At 41.3% G+C, this 24,735-nt stretch overlaps 1 protein-coding gene across 1 annotated transcript in view; it reads left to right on the top strand.

Annotated features, from left to right (window-relative positions):
- The window catches only part of LOC139755938 (uncharacterized), a 44,028-nt gene extending 28,763 nt beyond the window's left edge, over positions 1-15,265 (top strand). Inside the window, exons 3-9 of the mRNA XM_071674715.1 lie at positions 1,854-1,930; positions 2,456-2,604; positions 3,218-3,325; positions 5,148-5,329; positions 6,601-7,338; positions 8,075-8,475; positions 10,886-15,265. Of these exons, the coding sequence (XP_071530816.1) occupies positions 1,854-1,930; positions 2,456-2,604; positions 3,218-3,325; positions 5,148-5,329; positions 6,601-7,338; positions 8,075-8,475; positions 10,886-11,652 (2,422 nt within the window). The 3' untranslated portion in view covers positions 11,653-15,265. The remainder of the gene's footprint in view (positions 1-1,853; positions 1,931-2,455; positions 2,605-3,217; positions 3,326-5,147; positions 5,330-6,600; positions 7,339-8,074; positions 8,476-10,885) is intronic.
- The last annotated feature ends 9,470 nt before the right edge of the window (positions 15,266-24,735 follow it).

Here is a 24,735-nt window from a genome sequence, read left to right as displayed (position 1 = left end):
ATATAGTATCCCTGGGGATAGAGGAGAAAGAATACTTCCCACGTATTCCCTGCGTGTCGTAGAAGGCGACTAAAAGGGGAGGGAGCGGGGGGCTGGAAATCCTCCCCTCTCGTTTTTTTTTTTTTAATTTTCCAAAAGAAGGAACAGAGAAGGGGGCCAGGTGAGGATATTCCCTCAAAGGCCCAGTCCTCTGTTCTTAACGCTACCTCGCTAAAGCGGGAAATGGCGAATAGTTTGAAAGAAAAGATATATATATATATATATATATATATATATTTATATATATATATATATATATATATATATATATATATATATATATATATATATATATATATATATATATATATACGCTTACATATGTATACGGTAACTACCGTGATTTCACAGCGCACAGACACGGAATTAGCCGTTTCTCTCCGATAATGGTGTGTGATAAGTCACAATAAAGATAAGAATATCCTTCTATATTTCTGGTCTTACTCCAGTGGGTCATTACTACTGAGGCTATTATTATTGTATTACTATCAGTAATCTATGCTTAAATCATCACAAAAGATGTCGGTAAGTCAAACAAAATCTCTCAACGATAGAGTATTCATATTATCACCTCACCTCCCTTCATATATTATTACACTTCATAATACGACAGTCACTAAGACTGCTGTTATTACTGTTACTGTAGTCAGTGCTATTGTTTACGTCTCTTTATCCCAAAGATTTTGAAGTGTAGGGTAAGCGGGGACAATTCAAGGTGAAGATAACGAGGGTTAGTTGTGACGTAGCTATATGTGATGATCATTACATAGGGTTGTTAGTGTAAGTGGTTGTCAATATATCTGGTTATCAACACACACACACACACACACACACAACACACACACACACACACACATGCACTCACCTTTTCTCCTTAACATTCATCGCTGGTTGGTTTCGTCTTTTATTTGCCAGTAGCCGCAGAAATCTGCTGTTTGAAGGGTCGACACATCATCATCCAATACTCAAGCAGGTGAAACATATCAAAAACCTCTTGAGTACGAGCTTTACAATGATGAAGAAAACTTTGCTAATGTACGTTACTCACATTTGCTGGTGGCGATCATGCCTACTTAGTGTAGCTGGTAGCATTCCTGACCACAACGCATTCACGAGTCGCATAAGGTCGAACACATATGTTCGAATCCTGGTTGCGGCAGTCAGTCCACAATCAACCCAGCTGTTCATCCACCTCTAGGGGATGATCGATAAAATGGTTACCTGGCTGAGGTTATATATATATATATATATATATATATATATATATATATATATATATATATATATATATATATATATATATATACATCATATCACTTTCTCGTAGAGGCGAAGGTAAATATTTGTAGTGGTTTTGAAAAAAGAAGAGGAAATGTTGGGGAGAAGAGAGTGGCGAGAGTAAGTGAGCTTGGAAAGGACACTTGTTTGAGGAAGTTCCAGGAGAGACTGATTGTAGAATGGCAAAAAGTGAGAGCAAATGACTGAAGGGGAGTGGGAGAGGAATGAGATGTATTTAGGGAAACAGCCATTGCATGTGCAAAAGATGCATGTGGCATGAGAAAGGTGGGAGGTGGGCAGATTGGAAAGGGTAGTGAGTGGTGGGATGAAGAAGTAAAGTTGTTGTTGAAAGAGAAAAGAGAATCGTTTGGATGATACTTACAAGGGAAACGTGCAAATGACTGGTAGATGTATAAAAGAAAGCGGCAGGAGGTCAAGAGGGAGGTACAACGGTTGAAAAAGAGAGCAAATGAGCGTTGGGACTGAGAGAATATCATTGAACTTTAGGGAGAATAAAAAGATGTTTTACTTTACAGAATCGCATCGTTTGTCACCACGAACCTGCATCTTTCTTACGGTTCGTCGGATCAGAAACCAAACGCCTTGGCCTTCTGTGAGTACAAGAGAGACTATAGAGGATTTATACGTAGAATTCTTTTAGTTCAGTGCTTTGTAGCTTCGCGAAGCTCTTTAAATTTTGTATCAGACTGTTGCATGTCTGTTCCGAACTAGCGAAGCGCTTTAAATTTTCATCGACATATTGGGTGCTTATTCTACGTAAGCGAAGCTCTTTGAATTGCAACAGTATGCTGGATGTCTGTTTGTATTTTTTTTTTTCGCCCTTGATTTATACTTCACTGAATCATATTCCAAAATTCTTTTGATATCGAGGATTTTCAGCCAGAGTGAAATACCTTAACCCCAGCTGTTAGTATTTACTCGAGTGTGTATGAATAGGTAGCAGCCTGTTTAAATAGGTAGAAGCCTATGTAAATAGGCAGAGGCCTAGATTTCCATCACATATAACTTGATGAATTATATGTACTTTCTTTCTGATTGAGACTTTGAAAGAATCTAATTTCATCCCTTGCTCTCTGTCACTGCATTGCGCCTCTCCTGGTGTTTACTCTTGTACTAGTCAACCGAGGGGAGTACATCAGGTCCTGGTTCAACAACGAACCCCAGACGAAAGCGCAAGAGCGCCATTGGCGTGGGTTTCCTGGCGTGTGGCACCATCTCTGCCACGTCTTCTATGGCCGCACCTATACCATCTACTGGCAGGGCCAGGTATGTGGTGCGTCTACACCAACGTCAAGGGAAATAAAGTGTGCAATACATTTTTGCGTCAGAGGCAGGTATGTAACGCCGATGTCTGGTAGGGGTTAGACAAGTGGTTTCTCCCTTGTGTGTGTGTGTGTGTGTGTGTGTGTGTGTGTGTGTGTGTGTGAGGTTTGTATGGAGTAACGGTCGTACAGTGGTAGCACATGTAGTACATACAACCTTTCTGGGGAAGATATGCTCTACAGTGTGGTAGTAAACCAACACTTTTTCTGGAAGCTGCGCATCACGATACCAGTTTGTCTGCAGGAGAGGAAGGGTTTTGGGTGAGCAGTTGTTCACTGTTTTGTAATGACGACTTTAAACTCTTCCTTTGGTCATCGTCACAACCACAGCAACCCTAGCTACACTACCCATTGTGGAAATCATCATCGCCGTATGAGTATTCCTTCCAGTAAAATCGTCCACACTAAACACTCAATCAATAAGAATACTGAATACATATTCCTCCTTTCTTAAGTCAAAGTTTATCGATCTCCAAATATTTTCCATTGGAAACGCTCAAGACTTTCCCCTATTTCACAAGAACAGAAGTTCATCACAGTCCTTGTCTCTGTTCCAGGAATTCTTCAGAGGTGAACTGGAGACGGAGTGGCCATTTGAAACAAACGGAACGCTGATCATTGGACAGGAGCAAGATTCATTGTCTGGCGGCTTCGATTCTACTCAGGTGAAAAAATACTTCCAAGCAAAGGATCTTTTGTAAGGGTTGATATGATTGCAGCTTTGCCCTATCATACATCCGATTTGCTTGGACCAAGGCAGAATCGTGTGTGTGTGTGTGTGTGTGTGTGTGTGTGTGTGTGTGTGTGTGTGTGTGTGTGTCTGTCTGTCTGCCTGTCTGTCTGTGTTATACCCTATTTGTGTAATAAAAGGAGTGAGGCGTACATTCGTGTCGGTCCACAGTCACACACAAAGTCTGTACGCATGTATATGTGTGAGATTGTATGCAGGGAGAAAGTTGAGCAGTTTTCAAGATATGGGTTTAAAAGTTTTACAGGGTTAGGGGAAGTTTGGCTGGAGTATGAATATAATACGGAGAAAACGAGGAGGAAGTGGAGTGCCTCAGGTACTTGGGGAGTGGATGTGGTCGCGGATAAAACCATGAAAGTCAAGGTAAGGCAAGTTATGGCTTAAGAGGTCTCAAGTTCTAAGTGCATTGAGGAGCATGATGAAAGAAAGGTCCCCTGTCTGTGAGGCCAAAGATAGGTATATTTGATGGTATTGTGGCCCCCGACGGTGGTGTCTGGGATGACAGGAAAATACCACAATCAAAATGGTACGTAAGATGGTTTAGGCATATGGCGAAGATGAATGAGGAGGGATCGACTAAGAGCATATGCACGTCAGTAGTGTAGAAAACAAGGAGGACTCAATTGGAGATGTAGGGTAAGAGTGAAGGATGCTTCGCATGACCGGGGCCTGAGCATGCCAGAGAATACGACACTCCTCGTGGGATAGAGAGGATCGGAATGATGGAACATACGAGAGATGACATGCTTGTCAGTGGGCTCAACCAGGCCATATGAAGCTACTAGGGGAAACCACGGAAATGTCTGTTGGGCTTTGCTTTGAATAGCGCGGTTGTGAGCAAATGAAGCCACGCTTCGTTTGCATCTAGCGATACATTGAAACGCAGGAAACGGCAAATAGGGATATGAAGGGGTTAATAGAGACAATATGTGAAAGGTGATGCGAATATATGGTGTAGGAGGAAAGCTGCTAGAATCGGTGGAGTCATTATGAAGAGAGTGAGGCACGTGTAGACTTAGGCAGAGAAAGGGGTGAGCGTTTCAAGGAGAAGGTGTGTCTGGCAGGAGTATGCGTTGTCATCACAGCTGTTCAATCTCTTTGCGGATGGGGTGGTGAGGGAAGCGACTGTGAGGGTTTCGGGGAGTGGGGCAGGTCTGCAGTCTGATAGAAGTGGGGTTGCTTAGGGAGCGAGTCCGTTATCATCACCAGCAAAGTTATTAGGCTTAACACTTGAACGCGTCAGGTTAATTGAGATTTGAGTCTGAATTAAAACGTTTAGTAGGTGAAGTGTTTTAGATTCCTGGGGGTAGACATGGCAAGGAATGGAACCATAGAAGTTGATGTGGGTCATAGGGTGGGTGAGGGGGCAAAGGTCTTAGAAGCTTGATGGAATACGTGAAAAGAGAGGCAAATTATCTGAGAGAGCAAAGATGGACATGTTTGCAAGGTATGATAGTCCAAACGATTTCTGATGGATGTAAGACATGGGTTATAGACTAGAAGGTATAGAAGACCGAATGCTTTTGGGGACAAAAAAAAATGAGGACAAAATGTGGATAATGGTTGAGAGAGCTGAAGAGGGTGTGTCCAAATACTCTGTGCACATTGAGAGAATGAGTGAAAATGGGTTGACTAAGGGGATATATGTGTCGGAAATGGAGGGGAGAAAGAGAAGGAAGAGACCAAACTGTGGATGGAAACGCAAAGTACGCGCTGTAAGACACTTGATCTCCCTTCAGATACTGCGTGGCGACATCAGCCAGATAGATCTATGGGGGCGCAGGCTCTCAGGCAGGGAAGTGGCACGCATGGCCCAGTGCCTCTCAAGCCCCAGTGGCGACATCTTCTCCTCCTCCTCAGCCAAGTTCGAGGTGTTCGGTGACATCAAGGAGACTCGGGTGCCGCTAGAGCAGCTTTGCAGGTGATCCTCTCTCTCTCTCTCTCTCTCTCTCTCTCTCTCTCTCTCTCTCTCTCTCTCTCTCTCTCTCTCTCTCTCTCTCTCTCTCTCTCTCTCGGTGCCTGAACATACAGGAGGGAGTGAGGCGTGCATGGGATAAAGAGAAATGGAACGATAATTGTATACAGCGGGAGACGTGTTGCCAGTCGGCACGTCAAGCGGCAGGTATAAACTAAGGGTCTGTGGAACATGGCTGTCAATAAATGAGATCTGTTTTCGGAGCATTTGTAAGAGACATCTAGAGACTGAGCGTGAGCATATGAGACCGTTTTCCTTCGTCTGCTGTTCCATACTTCTCCCGGGTCATGGTGTTATGCAAACTCTCTTTGCAAAGGCCTCTGCAGAGCAAAGCTTCTCTACTTCCAGCAGCATGGAGATGTGGACTCCTTTAGAGTGCAAAGTTCTCTGGCGAATTGTGCTCCCAATGATGAAACCTAGACAAAGGCCATTGTAGCTGTAGATCAGTGAGACAGACCTTATGTACATAGTGAAATTCATCCCCACAACTCCACCAACATCAGGTTTGGTTTCCCTAATTCTGTCCTTAATCTCCATTCCATGTACTGTAAGTCCATATATATATCTACATACATTATCCTCAATCTGAAATTCCTAACACTTATCATTCCTGGCCTTTCTGAAATAATGAGTGGGTTACTTTGCTCTCTAACCTGTTTTGATGTTTCGCGCTTTTATCCATTCTTTACTTTTTTCTCCCCACCTCGGCTTACACAACTGATGATTACTCTCTTTAATTCCTCCTTTCTTTTCCAAGTTTTATGGCCAACTTAAGTTCTTCCTGGCTATATGATTCCATATTGAACGTAATAATTACTGGAGATAATAACTGATGTCTTGTGCCTATGTGGAATGGTATTTCTTTATATTTGTGGAAATTCATATATCTTAATGAGATGATAAATGCCTAACGCATAGACACGATACATGCATTTAATTCATGAAATAACTGCAAGAGGAACACAGGCATTTGTATATAGCATCAAATTTGAACTCATGTACATATATATATATATATATATATATATATATATATATATATATATATATATATATATATATATATATATATATATATATATATATATATATATATATATATATATATATATATATATATATATATATGAACAGATAGTCAAGGTATTATTAGTTGTCATTCGTATAAATCTAACATCAACAGTACCATCCCTTATCTTTTCTTTCTCTGTGGACAGTCATCAACCTCGCTACACCGTCTTTCCTGAAGAGCGAACCTTCTCGGCGTCCACCAAGCTCTGCCGTCTGTTCAACGCCTCCCAGGCCGTGCCAACGTCTGGAACGGAAAACCAGATCCTCCACCAGGAGATCCAGCCTTACTTCAACATCTGCGTCCCAACGGCCTCATGGAAGATATGGATCGGTGTCACGGACGTCCTGAAGGATGGAGAGTGGCTGAATGATCACACCCAAGAGCGAGTCACGTACCTCAACTTCTCTACTCTCTACCCAGTCTCCAGTAGCCTCACCAACTGCGCGGAGATGATGGTCAACGGCTACTGGACGGTCGACATGTGCGAGGTGAAGAGATGCACCGTGTGTCACACTGAGGTGGCGGATTTCCTTTTCCTCAGAGGCCTCTGCTTCCACACCGAACACCAGACTCGATTTCGGCTAAGTGGTTACGCCAATGGAAGACCGCTCTTCCGGGGCTACTACGACTACGCCATCTTGTGGGACGACACGGAAGGGAGATGGTTGCTGAGGAATACTATTAGTAATTCGACCGTAGCGTCGACTAAGGTCAATGACCTGGCGGAATATCCCCAGGGAAGACGTCAGTGGCAGGTGGAGCAGGCCTTGTGTGGGTCGGTGCCAGAGGACATCCTCAGCCTCAGTTTTTCTTCTTGTTCCCCGCATCTCTTCATGTGTCGCTCCGGAGAGTGCATTTCTGCCGATAGGCGATGTAACCTCAGGTAGGTGTAACATATTGTGACAGCTCGTGCATGGATGTGAGTGAATGTGGACTGTCTTCGTATGTTTCCTGGGCTACGTCGCTCACGCATGGAGTGGTGATGCTGTTTCGTGTGGGGTAGGATGGCTTCAAGAATAGATAAAGGCGAGCAAGTATTAATATATATATATATATATATATATATATATATATATATATATATATATATATATATATATATATATATATATATATATTATGTATATGAAAAAAGTTTGAATTACATCACAAATTTATTCACCGATAGGTATCAGAGTGACTTGTATATATATATATATATATGTATATGAAAAAAGTTTAAATCACATCACAAATTTATTCACTGACAGGTATCTGAGTGACTTGTATAGTGTCTAGACTTACCTACTTAACGATAAGTCAGATGTTATTGCACTTAATTCCCCTTCTCTAGTTCTTATCTGTGACAATGACTTTCAACCCTCATTGATAATGGAATTGCTGTAGTATAACATTTAAGACTACTGAAATAACGATGTGCTAAATGGATTATATCATTAGTGGCCTAAGATATTTCAACCTCATTGGTGATGCAGAGAGACGATCCTCCTCATTAAAGAATGAACAGCTGCTGCTATTTCCCATTATCAAGTTATATACTGTGCATGAAACATGAGACGTTGCCAGTCGTCGCAACCAAGGTGTCTAAAATGACAGCTGCATTAACTCTGTTCCCCGAGGTATGAGTGTAAGGACGGCAGCGATGAGGACGAGTGCCATGTGGTAGTGTTGGAGGGCGGCTACCGACGTCATCTAGCACCCACAGGCCCTGGGGGCTCCTCCCTTAGCGTCGTTCCCTCCGTCACCTTGACGCGGGTCGCCTCCGTGGACGAGATCAACCAGGCCGTCACGCTGGAGTTCGAGGTCAGCCTCACGTGGAAAGATGACAGGCTGAACTTCAAACACCTGGGAGTGTCGGAGAAGGGCGCGGTGTTGTCTGCGACGGACATTGAGAAAGTGTGGCTGCCAAAGTACCAAATGAGCAACCTAGAAGGGGGCAGGTTAAAGCGGCTCCTGCAGACTGTGGTCGTCAGGAGCGCCAACAACGCCTCGCTGTCTGAATACAATTCTGTCGACAGAGGTGTGTCAGATGAAGTCAACGCAGCACAACTCGCACTTATTCTTATGTTCAGGAAATCAGCTGAAGCCTCACTTATATATCCTTATGCACTAAAGGGCCCTTTTCTTATGTCGCATAAACATGGCAACATAACTTCTTTTTACCCATGTCTAATATATATATATATATATATATATATATATATATATATATATATATATATATATATATATATATATATATATATATATATATATATATATATATATATATATATATATATATATATGTATATATATATATATATATATATATATATATATATATATATATATATATATATATATATATATATATATATATATATATATATATATATGCACACACAGACATATACACATATACACATGTACATAATTCATACTGTCTGACTTTATTCATTCCCATCGCCACCCCGCCACACATGAAATAACAATCCCCTTTCCCTGCATGTGCGCGAGACAGTGCTAGGAAAAGACAACAAAGGCCACATTCGTTCACACTCAGTCTCTAGCTGTCATGTACAATGCACCAAACCACAGCCCCCTTTCCACATCCAGGCCCAACAGAACTTTCCATGGTTTACCCCAGGAGCTTCACATGCCCTGGTTCAATCCACTGACAGCACGTCGTCCCCGGTATACCACATCGATCCAATTCACTTTATTCCTTGCACGCCTTTCACCCTCCTGCATGTTCAGGCCCCGATCACTCAAAATCTTTTTCACCCCATCTTTCCACCTCCAATTTGGTCTCCCACTTCTCGTTCCCTCCACCTCTGACACATATATCCATTGGTCCCCTGACCAATGGCAACATCAAGCAATGTACATACATATATACATTACATGCATGCACATAGTATGCAGTCTAGAAGGTTGAGAAGGGCCTGGAAAAGTGAGTCAGATGTTATTTCCTGATGACACAGCAGGAGGGTGTAAAACGTGCACGGAATAGAATGAACTAGAGCGATCTGGCACGTAAGGGTTGACGCGTCGTCAATGGACTGAACCAGGGATTATGAAGCAGCTGGGGAAACCGTGAAAGGGCCTGTGAGGCCATGTTGTAGATAACGAGCAGGGGTTTCGGTGCATATATGTATATATATATATATATATATATATATATATATATATATATATATATATATATATATATATATATATATATATATATATATATATATATATATATATGTATATATATATATATATATCATACAAACCTCCAACAGCCAGGATCGAACCTGGGACCCCTGTGCAACAGGCGGGAGCGCTACCGCTAGGCCCCTAATAGGGAAATGATTATTCGAATACTATGTACTCGAATACCCTTGGTCTCACGTTGGTGAGCAGCGGGGTCTACACCAGTCATTTCCCATCAGGCTCACACAGCCAGCAGATACATTTTACCGAACCAATCTGTACAACGCGAAGGTATAGGAATACGAGCAAAGTTCGATCCTGGCTGTTGTAGGTTTGTATGTTCCATGAAGGTGCGCATTCATATGCACTTTGTTCGTATTCACATACCTCCGCTTCGGCAGCGGTGAAGACAGGTGACATACTGAAAGTAAAGAGTGGGTAGAAGTATCAACAAGAGTAGCGTAGTATATGATATACCTTGTGTTGGATGCCCAGCCATATAGTGTGGTAAAATGGTGCGTGTATTCTGTGCATGCCAACACCCTCTAAATCACCATCCTCCCATACAGCTTACCAGATACACTCAACAAACATACATTTGTCATCTGAACACTCACTTTGTCATATACATTATCACTGTACATGCATTTCACCGATCCTCAAGCATCTCACTAATCCATATATACATAGAAGAGCATGACTAATCAATCAACCAAACAGTCACGGCCTTTCTCAAGAAATTCAATTGTAATGCCATCCACTCCAAACGCCTAGCTACATTTCATTTTATAAAGGCTTTCACCGCCTCTTCTCTCCTTACCAAACCACCCTCACATACTCCACCCAACTTAAACATCGATTATCTGCCACCCTAGCATCAAGCCAGTCCTTTATGATATTCACTCCATCTCCTTTTCACTTCTCCACTGCTTGTTACCACTTACCTATTCTCCCCCTTCACCGATGTTCCCAAATGTTCTCCTGTTTTACCTACACTATTAACCTCCTTCCTAAACATTTTCTTATCCCCCAGAAGTTATCATTTTCTCAGCAGTGTCAACTCAATATATCTTTATCCAACCACAAAGATTATAGTCCGTAGGGAACTGTCTAATATAAGTTACAAGATCATGTTCCAGTTGGTCTTCACTGTGTTTCATTGATCTCCCATTGACCATCTATGACTTGACGTGCATACGGAGAGCCAACGCTGCTCTAACCATGCTGTCTGTTGCTTCTCCCTGCAGATATACAGTACCCAGGCTCTCAGAACGAGATGACCATCACTGAGCACTACACGGCAACCTTCACTTGTTCCTTCGAACTCTACTCTTACCCGTTCGACACCCAGACCTGCAGCATCGACCTGACTTTCCCCCCGGATTACGAGGGCTACGTCAAATTCTCTATCGATGAGGGAAACATCCGGTACAGTGGGAAGAAGACACTGTCGCTCTTTGTCGTGAGGGACTTGAGATTTTCTCCAGATTCGGGAGGAAGCGTCTTGAAGGCCGAATTCAACATGAACCGTCGGCAGGGGGTGATTCTCCTCACGACCTTCCTGCCGTCGGTGATGCTCCTGTCTATAAGCTGGGCGACGCTCTTCGTGAAGATGGAGGCACTGAACGTGCGAGCTATCATGTCCCTGACAACGCTTCTCGTCCTTTACACACTCTTCGCCAACCTCTCCAACTCCCTCCCGAAGACGGCGGAGATCAAGCTCATTGACATCTGGTTCTTCTTCATCATCTTCCTCCTCTTCTGCAACATCATAGTGCACATCATAGCGGACCGTGTTGGATGGAAGCTAAAGTCTCCGGGTGGGGCTAAGACCAAACCAACGACAGCAACTGCGTGGAACACTAAACCAGCGGGAGCTGTCGAGCAGACACCTGCTCCCTGCCGTAAGCCAGTGTCCAGTGAGAGAATCCTCTTTATCCAGAGGTACATCATCGTTCCGTCGGTTTTCATCGTATTCAACGTCCTCTTCTGGTGGCAAGTGTTTGCTAACTGAAATGCTGCGAGTAATTAGCATTGCGGATCTAACAAATAATTAGCATTGCGGGAATAACAAGTGATTAGCACTACGAATATAACAAGTTATTAGCAATGCAGATATAACAAGTAATTAGCATTGTGGACCTAGCAGGTAATTAGCATCGTGGATATAACATATAATCAGCGTTGTGGATGCAAATGTTTGGCTTTAGTTTCATCCTAAAAGATGGTGTCTTGGGATCATGGAGAATATTGAGCAGAAAGTCCTGTACGTTCTTTGACAACTGAAATATCTTCTTGGGCTGAGAACTGAGATCATTAAGTGTCCTCAGTGCTGTGGTAATGTTACACAAATGTTAACGATGATAAGTGAAGTAGGAACATGCCTTAAAGTGCAAATCTGAGACACATGTTAAGATGAACCAACGAGTACCTAAGTAACTTACTTTTGTGTTTGTCTTCGCGAGGTTATGATCAACCATTCTTTGTTAGTCATTTTCTATCATTCCTTTTAGGGGTTTCTCATGTATTACAGAGAGTAGGATTTGAGCAATCTTATGAGCACTGGCTAATCAAATACTTCATTATTAGTATTATTGCAGTGATGATGATAATGATATACATCATCATCATATCATATCATATTGTTATGATTATAATCATTATTTTATTATTATTGTTATTAGTATTATGATTATTATGATTATTATGATTAATATTCTCATCATTATGATAATAATCATAATTGTTATTATTGTTATCATCATTATTATTAGTGGTAGCAGTAGTAGTAGTAATAGAGGTAGTAGTAATAGTAGGAGTAGTAACAATCAATATCATTAAAGAGAGAATAAGGCGCGTGTGCGAGTAGGAAGGAAGAGGATGATTGCTTCCTGATGAAGATGAATCTACATCAAGGGTGTGTGGAGTCACCATGGCTGTTTAATCTGTATATGGATGGGGTGGCAAGGAATGTAGATACAAGTGTGTTAGAGGAGAAGGTCGAAAAGCATGCTTGTGGGTGGGTAGTCCTGGGAGGTGATTCCATTGCTGTTTGTGAATGACACTGTTTTAATGACAGACTCAAGAGAGAAACTGCTGACACTGATATCTGAATTTAGAACAGCTTGTGAAAAGAGGGAGTAAAAGGTTAATGTGAATAGCACGGTATGGGACAGTCCACCATAAATGTAAGCTTGAATAGAGAGAACTTATGGAAATAGAATATTCTAGGTATTTCGGAGTGTGCATAACAGCGGATGGAACCATGGGTGCTGAAGCGAACCATAGGGTGGGTAAGGGGACAAAGATCCTGGGTGCACTGAAGAGTGTGTGGAAGAAAATTTTACTATATGTGAAGGTAAACATGTGTATGTTGGATGGCATGGTATTTCCGAACGTATTGTGTGAGGGCGAGATGTCGTCCGTAGATGACCAAATACAGAAGAAGGTGGATATCTTGGACATCAAATGTGTGAAGACAATATGTGGTGAGAGAAGGGTTGATGAATTGAGAAATGATAGAATAAAAGGGAGTTTTGGTTGTTAGACAAATGTGCATGAGAGTGCTGAAAAGAGAGTGTGCTTAAATAGTTTGGAAATATGTAGAGGATGACGAAGAATGTATACATGTTTGGAGTGTGGGGGACAAAGAAATTGGAAAAAGAACCATGGAAGATGTAGAAGATGGAGTGAACGATGCTTTGAGTGCTCGGGGCGACCTTCTGTTGATGGGCTGAACTAGGGATTACGACATAGTCTTGATGAACACAGAAAGCTGTGTTTGGCCTGGGTGGAGACAGGCGTTTACTGTATCGGTGCATTATAAATGACAGCTATAGACTGGATGTGAGCGAAAGAGATTATGTCTTACCGTCTGGGTCTGAGGATAACGCTCTAATGTACTAAACGGCGAACAAGAATGAAAAAAAAAGAATAATATTTATCATTACTATTATCATTCAAAATATCATTATCATGCATAATTTAACTATTTCTAATACTGTTGATATCATCATATTTATTATCAATTAACCCTTACAATTATTATCATTATCAGTTATTGTGATAATCACTGCAATGATGAAGACACTCAGATTTTCATAGTCTATCGTTGCCGTTTCTATATAGTGTATATTGTGATATAAACTAGCCTGAGCATACATAATATACTCACAAATGGAAACGAAGCAGGGTTATGAAATAGTAAAGCTTAAATGGAAAACTTTGTAATAATGCAACTTATGTACACATACTGATGTAAGATTTAACGATAAAGAATAAAACTCTTTGCTATATGATTACTCAAGCTGAACATTCGATGAAAAGCTCTTCGTTGTATGAATACTGAAATGCAATATTAAACGAAAAAAAAAAGATAAACGATGTATGAATATTGGAATGCATTATCAAGCGAAAAATTCTTCGATTCAACTGAAATCTGTCTGAAATTAGGTCACAGATGAAGAGAGAGAGAGAGAGAGAGAGAGAGAGAGAGAGAGAGAGAGAGAGAGAGAGAGAGAGAGAGAGAGAGAGAGAGAGAGAGAGAGAGAATGCTGCAATGATTTTTGACATACGAAGAAAATGTGTGAGGAGAGGTTAACAAAGAGGGTATGAATATTGAAGAAATGGACGGAACAAAGGAGAAGGGTGAGAGCAAATACGGAGATGGAAGGATGGAGTGAAAATAATTTTGAGTGATTGGTGCCTGAGCATGCAAGAGGGTAAAAGGCATGCACGGGATAGAGAGAATTAGAAGGATGTGGTATACTGAGGTCGACGTGCTGTCAGTGAACTGAACCAGGGCATGTGAAGCGTCCGGGTTAAACCACGGACAGGTAGGTGGGTCCTGGTTGTGGATAGGAGGATGTAGTTTCGGTGCATTGCACAAGACAGGTACAGATTGGATGCGTGCATATGCGGCCTTTGTTCGTCTGTTCCTGGAGTTACCTTGCTAAAGTGAGGAAATGGTAAACATGTCAATACATATGCAAGTATAGATAGATAGATAGATAGATAGATAGATGTTACATACAAACCTCCAACAGCCAGGATCGAACCCGGAACCCCTGGGCTATTGGAGGTTTGTATGTTCTATGAAGGAGCGCGTTCATATGCACTTTGTTCGTATCGATAGATGTATAGATATTGATAAAGATATAGATATCAAACGTCTGCATCTTAAGCATCTAAACAGTCTACAATAGATATGATACTGCTCCCTGGCCTCTGAGACGCTGAATGTAGCAATAATGAATGACTGGTTTATACACACAGCAATCCCATTATATAGACCATAGTTATACCACTAATCCTATTGCACCATAATACAGTATTGCATCAACACGAAAAGTATCTCTTAAGTTTCTTTCACAAGTTAATCAAACATCAAAACATTAGCGAAGTATCTCAATCCGCTACCTTGAGGAATATGATGATAAAAAAGAGTTCTCCTCTGTCTTGATCAAACATTACTTAACAATTTGCCATACAAAAGACATTCGTCAGAACAAACCCAATGCTTTTCTTAACTCTGGTGCTATGGATAAGTACTGTTCTTTATATTTCACTCCGTATGTTTGTCGCCATTTGCTAAGCTTAAGTAAAAATGTTTCTTGATCATAAGGAAATAAAACTGATGTATTTCTTATACGATAAGTCAATACCCATCCTGAGTTGATTGAAAGATAGAATGTTGCTACTGTGCTGCTAAACGTAATGGTGTCCTAGTTAGTTTTCTTGCGAGATGTATGGGTAATTCACTATCAATACGCTCAGCCAAATCCTGACCTAGACCGAATACTCCCTTCCCATAAAATGACTATGTTCTTCGTAGAATCGCCTGGTCTCCACCTCGCACAGGCTTTTCCAACATGATCACCATTAGCCACATGTGGCTGATCGATGGCATTCTTTCTTAAGGAGACTCGAAGGTCTCTTTACCTCTTCCACTGTTTGCCTTGGCTCATTTTAGCTTTGTTTGCCTTTTCCATTGATTGCGTTGGCTCATTTTTTTTTATAGCTGATGCTTTCAAAATAGTTTCAATTCTTTTTTACCGGTCAGTTTTTTCTTTTCAATTTTTTTTTTTCAAATGATTCCTACATATGATGATTTACTGGTGCTCCAAATTTACTACTGGACATAAATTTTGCGGTTTGGCGCACCTGGCCAAGGTTTACTACGACTGCGGTGAGCAATGAATACTTGCGGGACAAGCCTGGACTTTAGCATGTACCCTTACTTTACTGACGCCTCATTCTTTCTCTTTTTCTTTTTTTCTTAACATAGTAGCCGACGTCTTAGGGGCATGCCCAAATCCTGGAATTCTCAAAAGGTAAGTCAATAGTTATGAGAATAAAATGAGAATAAGATAAGATAAAATCGACTTTTAAAAATGGAATATGAGGAAACATAATGAACTACAGAAATTTCAACAGCTTTGCTCGTCGAGCAGTAGGAGAGAAAGGAGTGTCCCAACGTTCCATCCTCGTTTGGTTAGTCCCTTCACACAGAAACTATGGGAAGCAGGAGGTAGATGCGTGCTTACGGATGCATATCATAGTGGCGAGGACAAAACGCGCACAGCTCACGAGAGAAGTGGTCGAAATGATACCTTAGAACAGGGTGAAGGAAGCAACATCACAACGAATAGAAAGGAATAGCTAAAGAGAGACGATAAAGCTGGAGGATTTTGTCTGATTCGACTCCAGCTATGAAACACACCTGCTTCCTTCTGGTGTGACTTACATCACCAGAGGTTGGACGGTACAGCCTAATACTTTGCGGTTTTCTCAGATGTTTTCTGAGATGTTTCTCAGAAGTGGAAATTTCTCTTTGAAGCATGTTTTAAGAAGGGTGTCGGCCGCTGTCGTGGATTAATCATTTCTGTGTTACCTGCTCACAGACCATCAGTCATTATAAATCGACTTTTTAGGGATCAAATTCTTCCCCCGTATATGCTCGTGACAAATTATCTATGAACTCGTAGCAATTGCTTTCTTTGGATTGACTAGCATGACACTGCAAGCTTAGGTCACCATCTTTTGTTCATGTTAGTTGAGACGGCATGGGCGGCTGAGGTGCTCGGGGTTGATAAACAGCAAAGTTGACTGTGGACCGACTGCCGCAACCAGGATTCGATCCTATGCGCTCGACCCTTGGCGGCCCGTGAATGCGTCAGAGACAGAAACGCTAACCGTTACACCAAGGGAGTCCATTGCAGATAGGATGTTGTTTTTCTGATACTCTTGATTATCCTAATGCAATGGCTGCCAACATTTTTTGAAGTGATGGCCTAATGTAGCTTATCAGAAAATATTGCGTCGACCAGTAAAAAAGGTTTGCATTATGATTCAGGCTTAATAAATAAAGTATATTGGAAAAAAAAGAACTACTGGTAATAAAAAGCAACAAACATACATACAATCATCAGTTATCATGGACTTTTATATATGATCATATAATAAGCCTTTAACAACATCCATGACCCACCCAGGAAATCCACCACAACCCACCGTTTGCGAACCACAGTCCTACTAGTTAACACACAGCTGGGAAGGACACAGGGATTACGATCTCGTCACCATGCAAAAGATGAACCTATTGTATTGGATTCGATGATATCGAAGGCGTTAGCATGATTAACGTATAGCTCAATTCATTAACATACTCATCTATCCGGCTCCTGTTATGTCACATTTAGATGATCCAGTAACCGAATTTTTGTCCTTTTCTTCCGGTCGATACAAACATACACTGTGCTGTCTTCATTGATGTGACACCACCTTTATCATTGTATAACACTCCTACAGATAGACAGAGACAGGGGTGAAGGGACTGCGCTCAGGTATGAGTTTAACTAAATGCGACTGTGGATGATGCTTGAAGAAATCACAATAGATTCAAGACAGAAGAGGATTGTGTGACTAACACATCTAAGAACACTAACTCATCACATTCACTGTCTGGATCAACTGACAAGATATCAAGCGAAGCTGAACACAGACAGTAACTATTATAAGTGCCCACACAGACCTGAGTAGATGGTCCTACGTACTTATGTCTTAAGTGCGTATATATCATGGCAGAAATGCATCATAAGGAGTCACAGGAATAGAATGTTTACATCATATGGTGAGCTCACACAACTGTTCTGAACAGATGTGCTCATAGACCCAGTTGATTTGAAAGTACCACTCCAGCTTTTGATAATCGCTTAATGCTTAGTTGCCAGGTAAAGAGGAACATCATAACGCGTCTACATTTATCATAAAGTATCTTTTAATTATGGTTCACAGTCAGATAACATAGTTCATTGAGATGTGGCCCAAAAAGAGACGACGATTTCAAAGAATTTACGTTGCGCATGAGGAAGATCAGCGTATGATATTATATATGTGGTAATGATCATGTTAACCACATTACATACAGGGATTGTTTATTATGTGCGTATTGTAAGGACTTTGACAAATTTCATAATAAGACCTCATTTCAAGGCTTCCTTTGGACTCTAGTCACACATGCATAATGGTGAGGTGAGATGAAAAGATTGCTGAAGCAGAAACAATATTCAGCCATACTTCTTATGCTCAGCTTAAAACATGAAGGTACGTAATTTCTTTGATAATATAGGAAGGGTAAATATGTTTGTTAGTCTTAAATTCTCGTTTTCTTTAAAAGCATTATTCTTTTTCTATAATAGATAGGAGTAACTATCTTATACATAATGGAACTAATGCAATGCCCGTATGTAAAAAGAGAGAATATCTAAACCACGTTCTTCTCTGACAAAGCTGTACCTGAAACAAATATTAGAAAGCAAGACTGTTTCTTTTTCCTCGGAATCAAACATCCTTCTTATGCCAGCAAGTAACGTATGTGATTTCTGAATCAATGTAAACATTGCTTTACGTAGAACATATAAACATTGTTTGTTGTCGTTGAACACACCTGATATCCGTAAGTCTCTCTGTCATGTATCAAACGTATTTCATTTTCTTCAATATTTCACTAGCTGGACATACTTCCCTAACAAACAACGACCCCAAATTTGTTTACGATATTCGTGTAATCATTGTTCTATGAATAGGATCAAATATAGGGACGTTAGAGTCTTTTATCTTTGTTATATTCGTTATCACCTTCGTTTGAAGAGCCATTCATTTCTACCTATCTGGACAGAATGCTTGTTATAAATGGAATGTGACATACTACACCATAAACTGAAACACTTGAAGATCTTACGGCTTAGGTAGCCAGCCAATGGTAAGCATACACACACATGCACACCTTACCTTCATGTGACCCATTAGATTCTGTCTCTGTGGCACTGATATGATTTCTCAATGATTTATCTGTCTTTGGCATTGCTTGAAGGTACATAAGTCCATAACCAATCTGTTATCTCCACTGTATTGCCGACGTAACTTTCAATAGCCAATCAACGGCTGGGGTTGTATTACCCAAGAAACTTTCAATAGCCATTCAGTAACTGGAATTGTATCGCTAACGTCACATTCAATAACCTATCATATCAGCGTCAGTGGTTTGTACAGGTAAGGAACCAAACACTAGAGAACAGGATATGTTTGACTTGGTTGGATAATGTCGACCAAACGGTAAGATCGAGGCCAAAGTCTCCCTCGCTAACCAGTCGAGGAGAAATTATGAATCGACTCATGGCGACGATGTGGTAAACCCTGAGTGGATGGTGTTTCATATCTCAGAACAATACAGCTTTTTCTTGAAAAATCAACAACACTTTCACACGATATTACTTCACTGCATGACTTACATAACAAACTACAGCTTCTCATATAGCTAGATGTAAACCCATGTTACATCACATAATCTTTGCACATCATATATAGCATTATCGGACCTCACAATAACGTGAATATCATATATATATATATATATATATATATATATATATATATATATATATATATATATATATATATATATATATATATATTTTTTTTTTTTTTTTTTTTTTTTTTTTCATACTATTTGCCATTTCCTGCGTTAGCAAGGTAGCGTTAAGAACATAGAACTGGGCCTTAGAGGGAATATCCTCACCTGACCCCCTTCTCTGTTCCTTCTTTTGGAAAATTAAAAAAAACAAGAAAGGGGAGGATTTCCAGCCACCCGCTCCCTCTCCTTTTAGTCGCCTTCTACGACACGCAGGGAATACGTGGGAAGTATTCTTTCTCCCCTATCCCCAGGGATATATATATATCACTGCAGTACCTAAGTCCTAAAAAAAAGCGTTTGATCATTACTTTGCCTTATTATTGCTTCTCTATAACTTTACGTGATAATTCGCTTGACAGTGTTTAATGATCCCCATATTACATTATCAGAATATCACATGATTTCTACTGCTCTGCGTCGTGCTGACATTATATCACATATTCTTCCTTATGTTATGTAACAATAACATCACATGAGTTAAAGTACTTCATATTAGTTAATCAAAAAATTTCCTGCTGGTCTTATCATATTAATCACCATATCATCTGATCTGAATCACATTTCTGTGCACCACATCACGTTAACCCACTTAAGATCACTGCAGCATCACATAACTTACAGTGCATCACATATTCTTCCTTATGTTATGTAACCATAACATCACATGACTCAAAGTACATCATATTACTTAATCAGAAAATTTCCTGCTGATCTTATCATATCAATCACCATATCATCTGATCTGAATCATATTTCTGTGTACCACATCACGTTAACTCACCGAAGATTATTGCAGCATCACATGACTTACAGTGCATCACATGAATAATCACATCACATCTGTATCGACGCATTATCTGCAGTATAGCCGTATCACATGACTTACACTACATCACATGAATAGTCACATCACATCTGTCTCGACGCATCATCTGCAGGGGGACATCCTCAACTTCCCCACTTGTGTGGTAAACACTTACGATTCTTGCAGCTCAGCTCTTGAATATTCTGCTACCCAGCCCTAGTAACAGCTCCTCATCTTTCGTTCTCTTGTCAGCCCTATCAAAGTCCCTCATTACTCCTGCTGCCTGTCCTATGACAGTCCCTCACCACCGTGGACAAAATACGAGGAGCTGGTGTTGAGAGGTGAAGCATAGATGATGTAACCAAAGAGGCACTCGTAGGACTATACCTCACACGACACAAGGAAGGTTATTCGCTTAAGAGATTTGTGTATGGATGGGGTGTCTTATATTTCCCCTGACTTCAAGGGAGAAGGTAGAACAAGAAATGTACCATGAAAAACGAGAAAGGAGACAAAGAGAAAAAAGATTCACTCGCGACTTGTTTTCTGGTTGTGAATTCTATCCAAGTCGTAATTCATGAATGGCACGTCATGTTATATGAACCTCATCTGTGATGCAAATGAGCACGACTGGTGGACGGTCGGAGACAGTAAGGAGAGTGAGGGAGAATGATACCAACAACCTACGTTTTTCATGGATTTACTACACCACAGCTTCTCTGTCTTATGCTCTTCATGCTGCTCTGGCAGCGTTATATATGGATGGTGTTTCCCTTTTATCGTCGCCAGTTTCTGTCAAGGGATCATAGAAACTCCAAGTAACTCTTTCAAGTGGCCTACGCTACCACATGGCGCTAACCCGGCGGCGCAGTGTACCAACACAACAGTGGCTGTCAGGTTCCCCTTCCTGGTCTAGGGTTGCTGGCATTCAATCCACAGACAGACACACACACACACACACACACACACGCTCCCTCTAAAATATGCATAAAACTCGACAGCATGTATCTTACACGACTCTCTAAACCTTCAAATACTCTACTGGTGAGCGATGAGTGCCACGCGCTAGCCATCCTTGATCTCATAATCTCAACATAGGTGAGGAAAAAGGTAAAAAAAAATGGGGTTCTATGAAGTATAACACTGTTTTCCCATAGGGAGCAAATAGGTTGATAAATATGTGGTAATGAGGCTTCTAAAATTCCTAATGGCGGTTCTGTTACTGCCGTTACCCTCGATGATGCTGAAGCTGTTGTCAGTGTCGTTGCTGTAGCTGCTGCTGCTGCTTTCAACGGCTCTGTTACTGTCGCTGCTGCTGCTGCTGTTTTGGATGATGTCCCTAATGTTGTTTGCCGACCCAGTTACTGTTGCCAATGCTCCCGTTACTGCACGTATCACCGGTGGTATAATTGCACCCATGTATTCTCGTGTTAACATCCTTGTTGCTTGTGCTGCCGCTACTGCCGTTGCTCCTGCTGCTACTACTACTACTACTACTGCTACTACTTGCTGCTACTGCTGCTGCCCTGCTATTGCAACTGTAATAATATCCGCTGACGTAAATGAAGTTCAAAGAGTCGCATCATCAAATTTGCACGTGTTTCTGATTACACTGGTTACACAGTCCCTCACCAGATCGAGACGTTACTCCCTCCACTAAACTGGTGACGGTGGGTGTCGGTAAACCCCGTGGTTAAGCTTAATAATATTAGGCCTCGAGTCACAGTTCGTATGGACTATCTCCGGGCGCTCAAGCTTTTCTTGGGTGAGGTTGAACGCGTGATTGCCAAGGGGTGAGAGGACATGCTTACGAGAAATCACACACAGGATTTCAGCATGTTTGGTTGCTGGCTCTATAGTACGTAAAGGAAAGACAAGGGTGATCAATGAGCTTGGTCAGTCTTTAGAATGATACGACAATCGGGATTCTCATACATAAAGTTGATCTTTGTAAGAACTCGAAACTGAATATGATCTATGGAACCATATCCAGTGGTTCCACTAACCTTTAGTCGGTTGGTGTACTTTTCAGCCTCAGTTTATGCCATTGCGTACGACATCACTCTTAGTGGACGGAGGGGAGCACACAACCCTCGAGGACCTTCGTGCCCTAAAGGAGTCATCTATATCCTGCTCCTGCGTCGAGAGCAGGCAGCCTTAAAGGTCAGGGAGTCCCAGAAAAAAAAGGGCCCTGGTGTCGCTTAAGTAAACATATATATATGGACAAATGATGAGCGTGATGGAACACAGATCGACTAAATGGATCTGTGTCAGAGAGGAAGAAAGCAAGGGAAAGGGGAAGACCTACAAGGAAAAGGAGAATTGAAGTAAGGGGAAACTGTGGGACTTCCAGGCATGAATAGTCAATAGGGCCGAGACGTGTACATGGGATAAAATAAATTGGATCGATGGGGATACTTGGGGGACGACGTGCTATCACTGGGTTGAACATTGTGATATAAAGAGGTTAAATGTCAACATAGAATAGCATTCAGTAGCCGAGTATGGTGAAGTCTGGTTTTTGTATATTACATACATGATTGGTAGAAAATGAGTGTGCCGGCAGTAAAGCCATCGTTTGTCTGTTCCTGAAGCTATCTCGTATAGGTGTTAAAAGCAATTGGCTGCAAGTTGATAGATCTATGTGTGTATATATACATATGTGTGTGTGTGTGTGTGTGTGTGTGTGTGTGTGTGTGTGTGTGTGTGTGTGTGTGTGTGTGTGTGTGTGTGCAGACCCTTATGCAAAATTCTCTCCAAGTTTTCCTCCTTCGGTTAAGCTCTGGCAGCAGCCTACAATCTACAATGCTGGTTCTCATTTCTATAAAAGCTCTCCACTTTCCTGTGATGGTTTTCAGATAGGCGACTATTCCAGCCGCTCAACTGCCCTGGTATTGATGCTCCATCGAGAGGACCAACACAGTTCCCCCACCTCCCCTCCTCCACCCCATCCCTCCCTCAATAATGTATTGGAAGTATATGGATATGATTCCTGGGGAGGGAATGTGCGTATTACTGCCTCGACACGGGACTCAAAATTTGGAAAGGACGATACTCTCGGCTTATTTTCTGTTCCTCGAAATTGAAGCAAAGATAAAGACAGTAAAGGATGTAAGATAGAGAAATTCCTCCCATCTTATTAAAACTTGTGATGGTTTTGATGCCTGGAAAAGATTCATCTCACTGATGAAGTCTTGTTCATACGTATGTGGAAGAGAGCAAATACAATCGAGAAATACTGAGAAAAATACTTTTATGGATCCGGAGAAAGCAGATGATAGAGTTGTCACAGTTTCTATGCGAATGGTGTTACATAAGGAGTGCGAGTTTTATCTCGCAGGTGTGCGTGTGGGTAAAGAGAAGAGTCAGTGATTCCAAGGTGAAGTGGATCTGCTGCAGGGGTGTGTGGCGTCACCATGGCTCTTAATCTGTTTTTTAGATGGGGGTGGTATGGAAGGTGAAGGCAAGGGTCTTGGAAAGAAAGGCAAGCAAGCATTCGGGGGCTTCGTATGTGAGTCAGTTAATGTTTGATGATGACACGATGTTTGACGTAGATTCGAGTGAGAAACTGCAGAAGCCGGTGTCCGATTTTGGGAAAGTGTGCGAAGGAAGAAGTTTGATGTTAATGTTATTCAAAGCAATGGTATTTTAGCACTAGAGAGAGACATGTTAATTGGGGTGTGAGTATAAATGAAAAATAACTTGGAGGAATTGAAGTGAAGTGATCTAGATTCTTGCAAGTGGACGTGGCAGCGAATAGAACCATGGGGACTCAAGTGAGTCATAGTGTGGGGAAGGGGCAAAGGTCTCTGGAACATTGAGGAATGTGTGGAAAGAGATGTCTCCATCTTGGAGAACGAAGATGGGCATACTTGTAGCTACAGTAGTCCCAACGGCATTGTATAAATGCCAGGCATAAGTTGTAGATGAGAATATGCGGAAATGGCTGAATGTTTTGGAACTGAAATATTTGAGGTAACATGTGGTGTGAGAAGGGCTGATAGAGTTAGAAATGAAAGGGCAGTAAGATAATTATGCTTGAGAGAGCTGAAGAGTGTGTGCTTATGTTGTTTGGAGAATTATTGGGTAGATGCTGAATAAGACGATATAAGCGTAAGAAGTGAAGGGGACAAGGAGAAGGGGAGGACTGATACTGAGATGGAAGGATGGAGTGAATAAGCGTTCGAGTTCTCGGGACCTGACTACACTGTTGTTACGGGAAATGGCGAACAAATAAGATCAACAAAGGATTGATTCGTCCTTGTATGGAGTACTGCTCTCACACTTGAGATGGTTCTAGCTCTACAACCTTACATGAA

The sequence above is a fragment of the Panulirus ornatus genome, chromosome 20 (genome assembly GCF_036320965.1).
Source record: "Panulirus ornatus isolate Po-2019 chromosome 20, ASM3632096v1, whole genome shotgun sequence".
In the NCBI taxonomy this organism is placed as follows: domain Eukaryota; kingdom Metazoa; phylum Arthropoda; class Malacostraca; order Decapoda; family Palinuridae; genus Panulirus; species Panulirus ornatus.
This window is presented reverse-complemented; position numbering and strand designations above follow the sequence as displayed.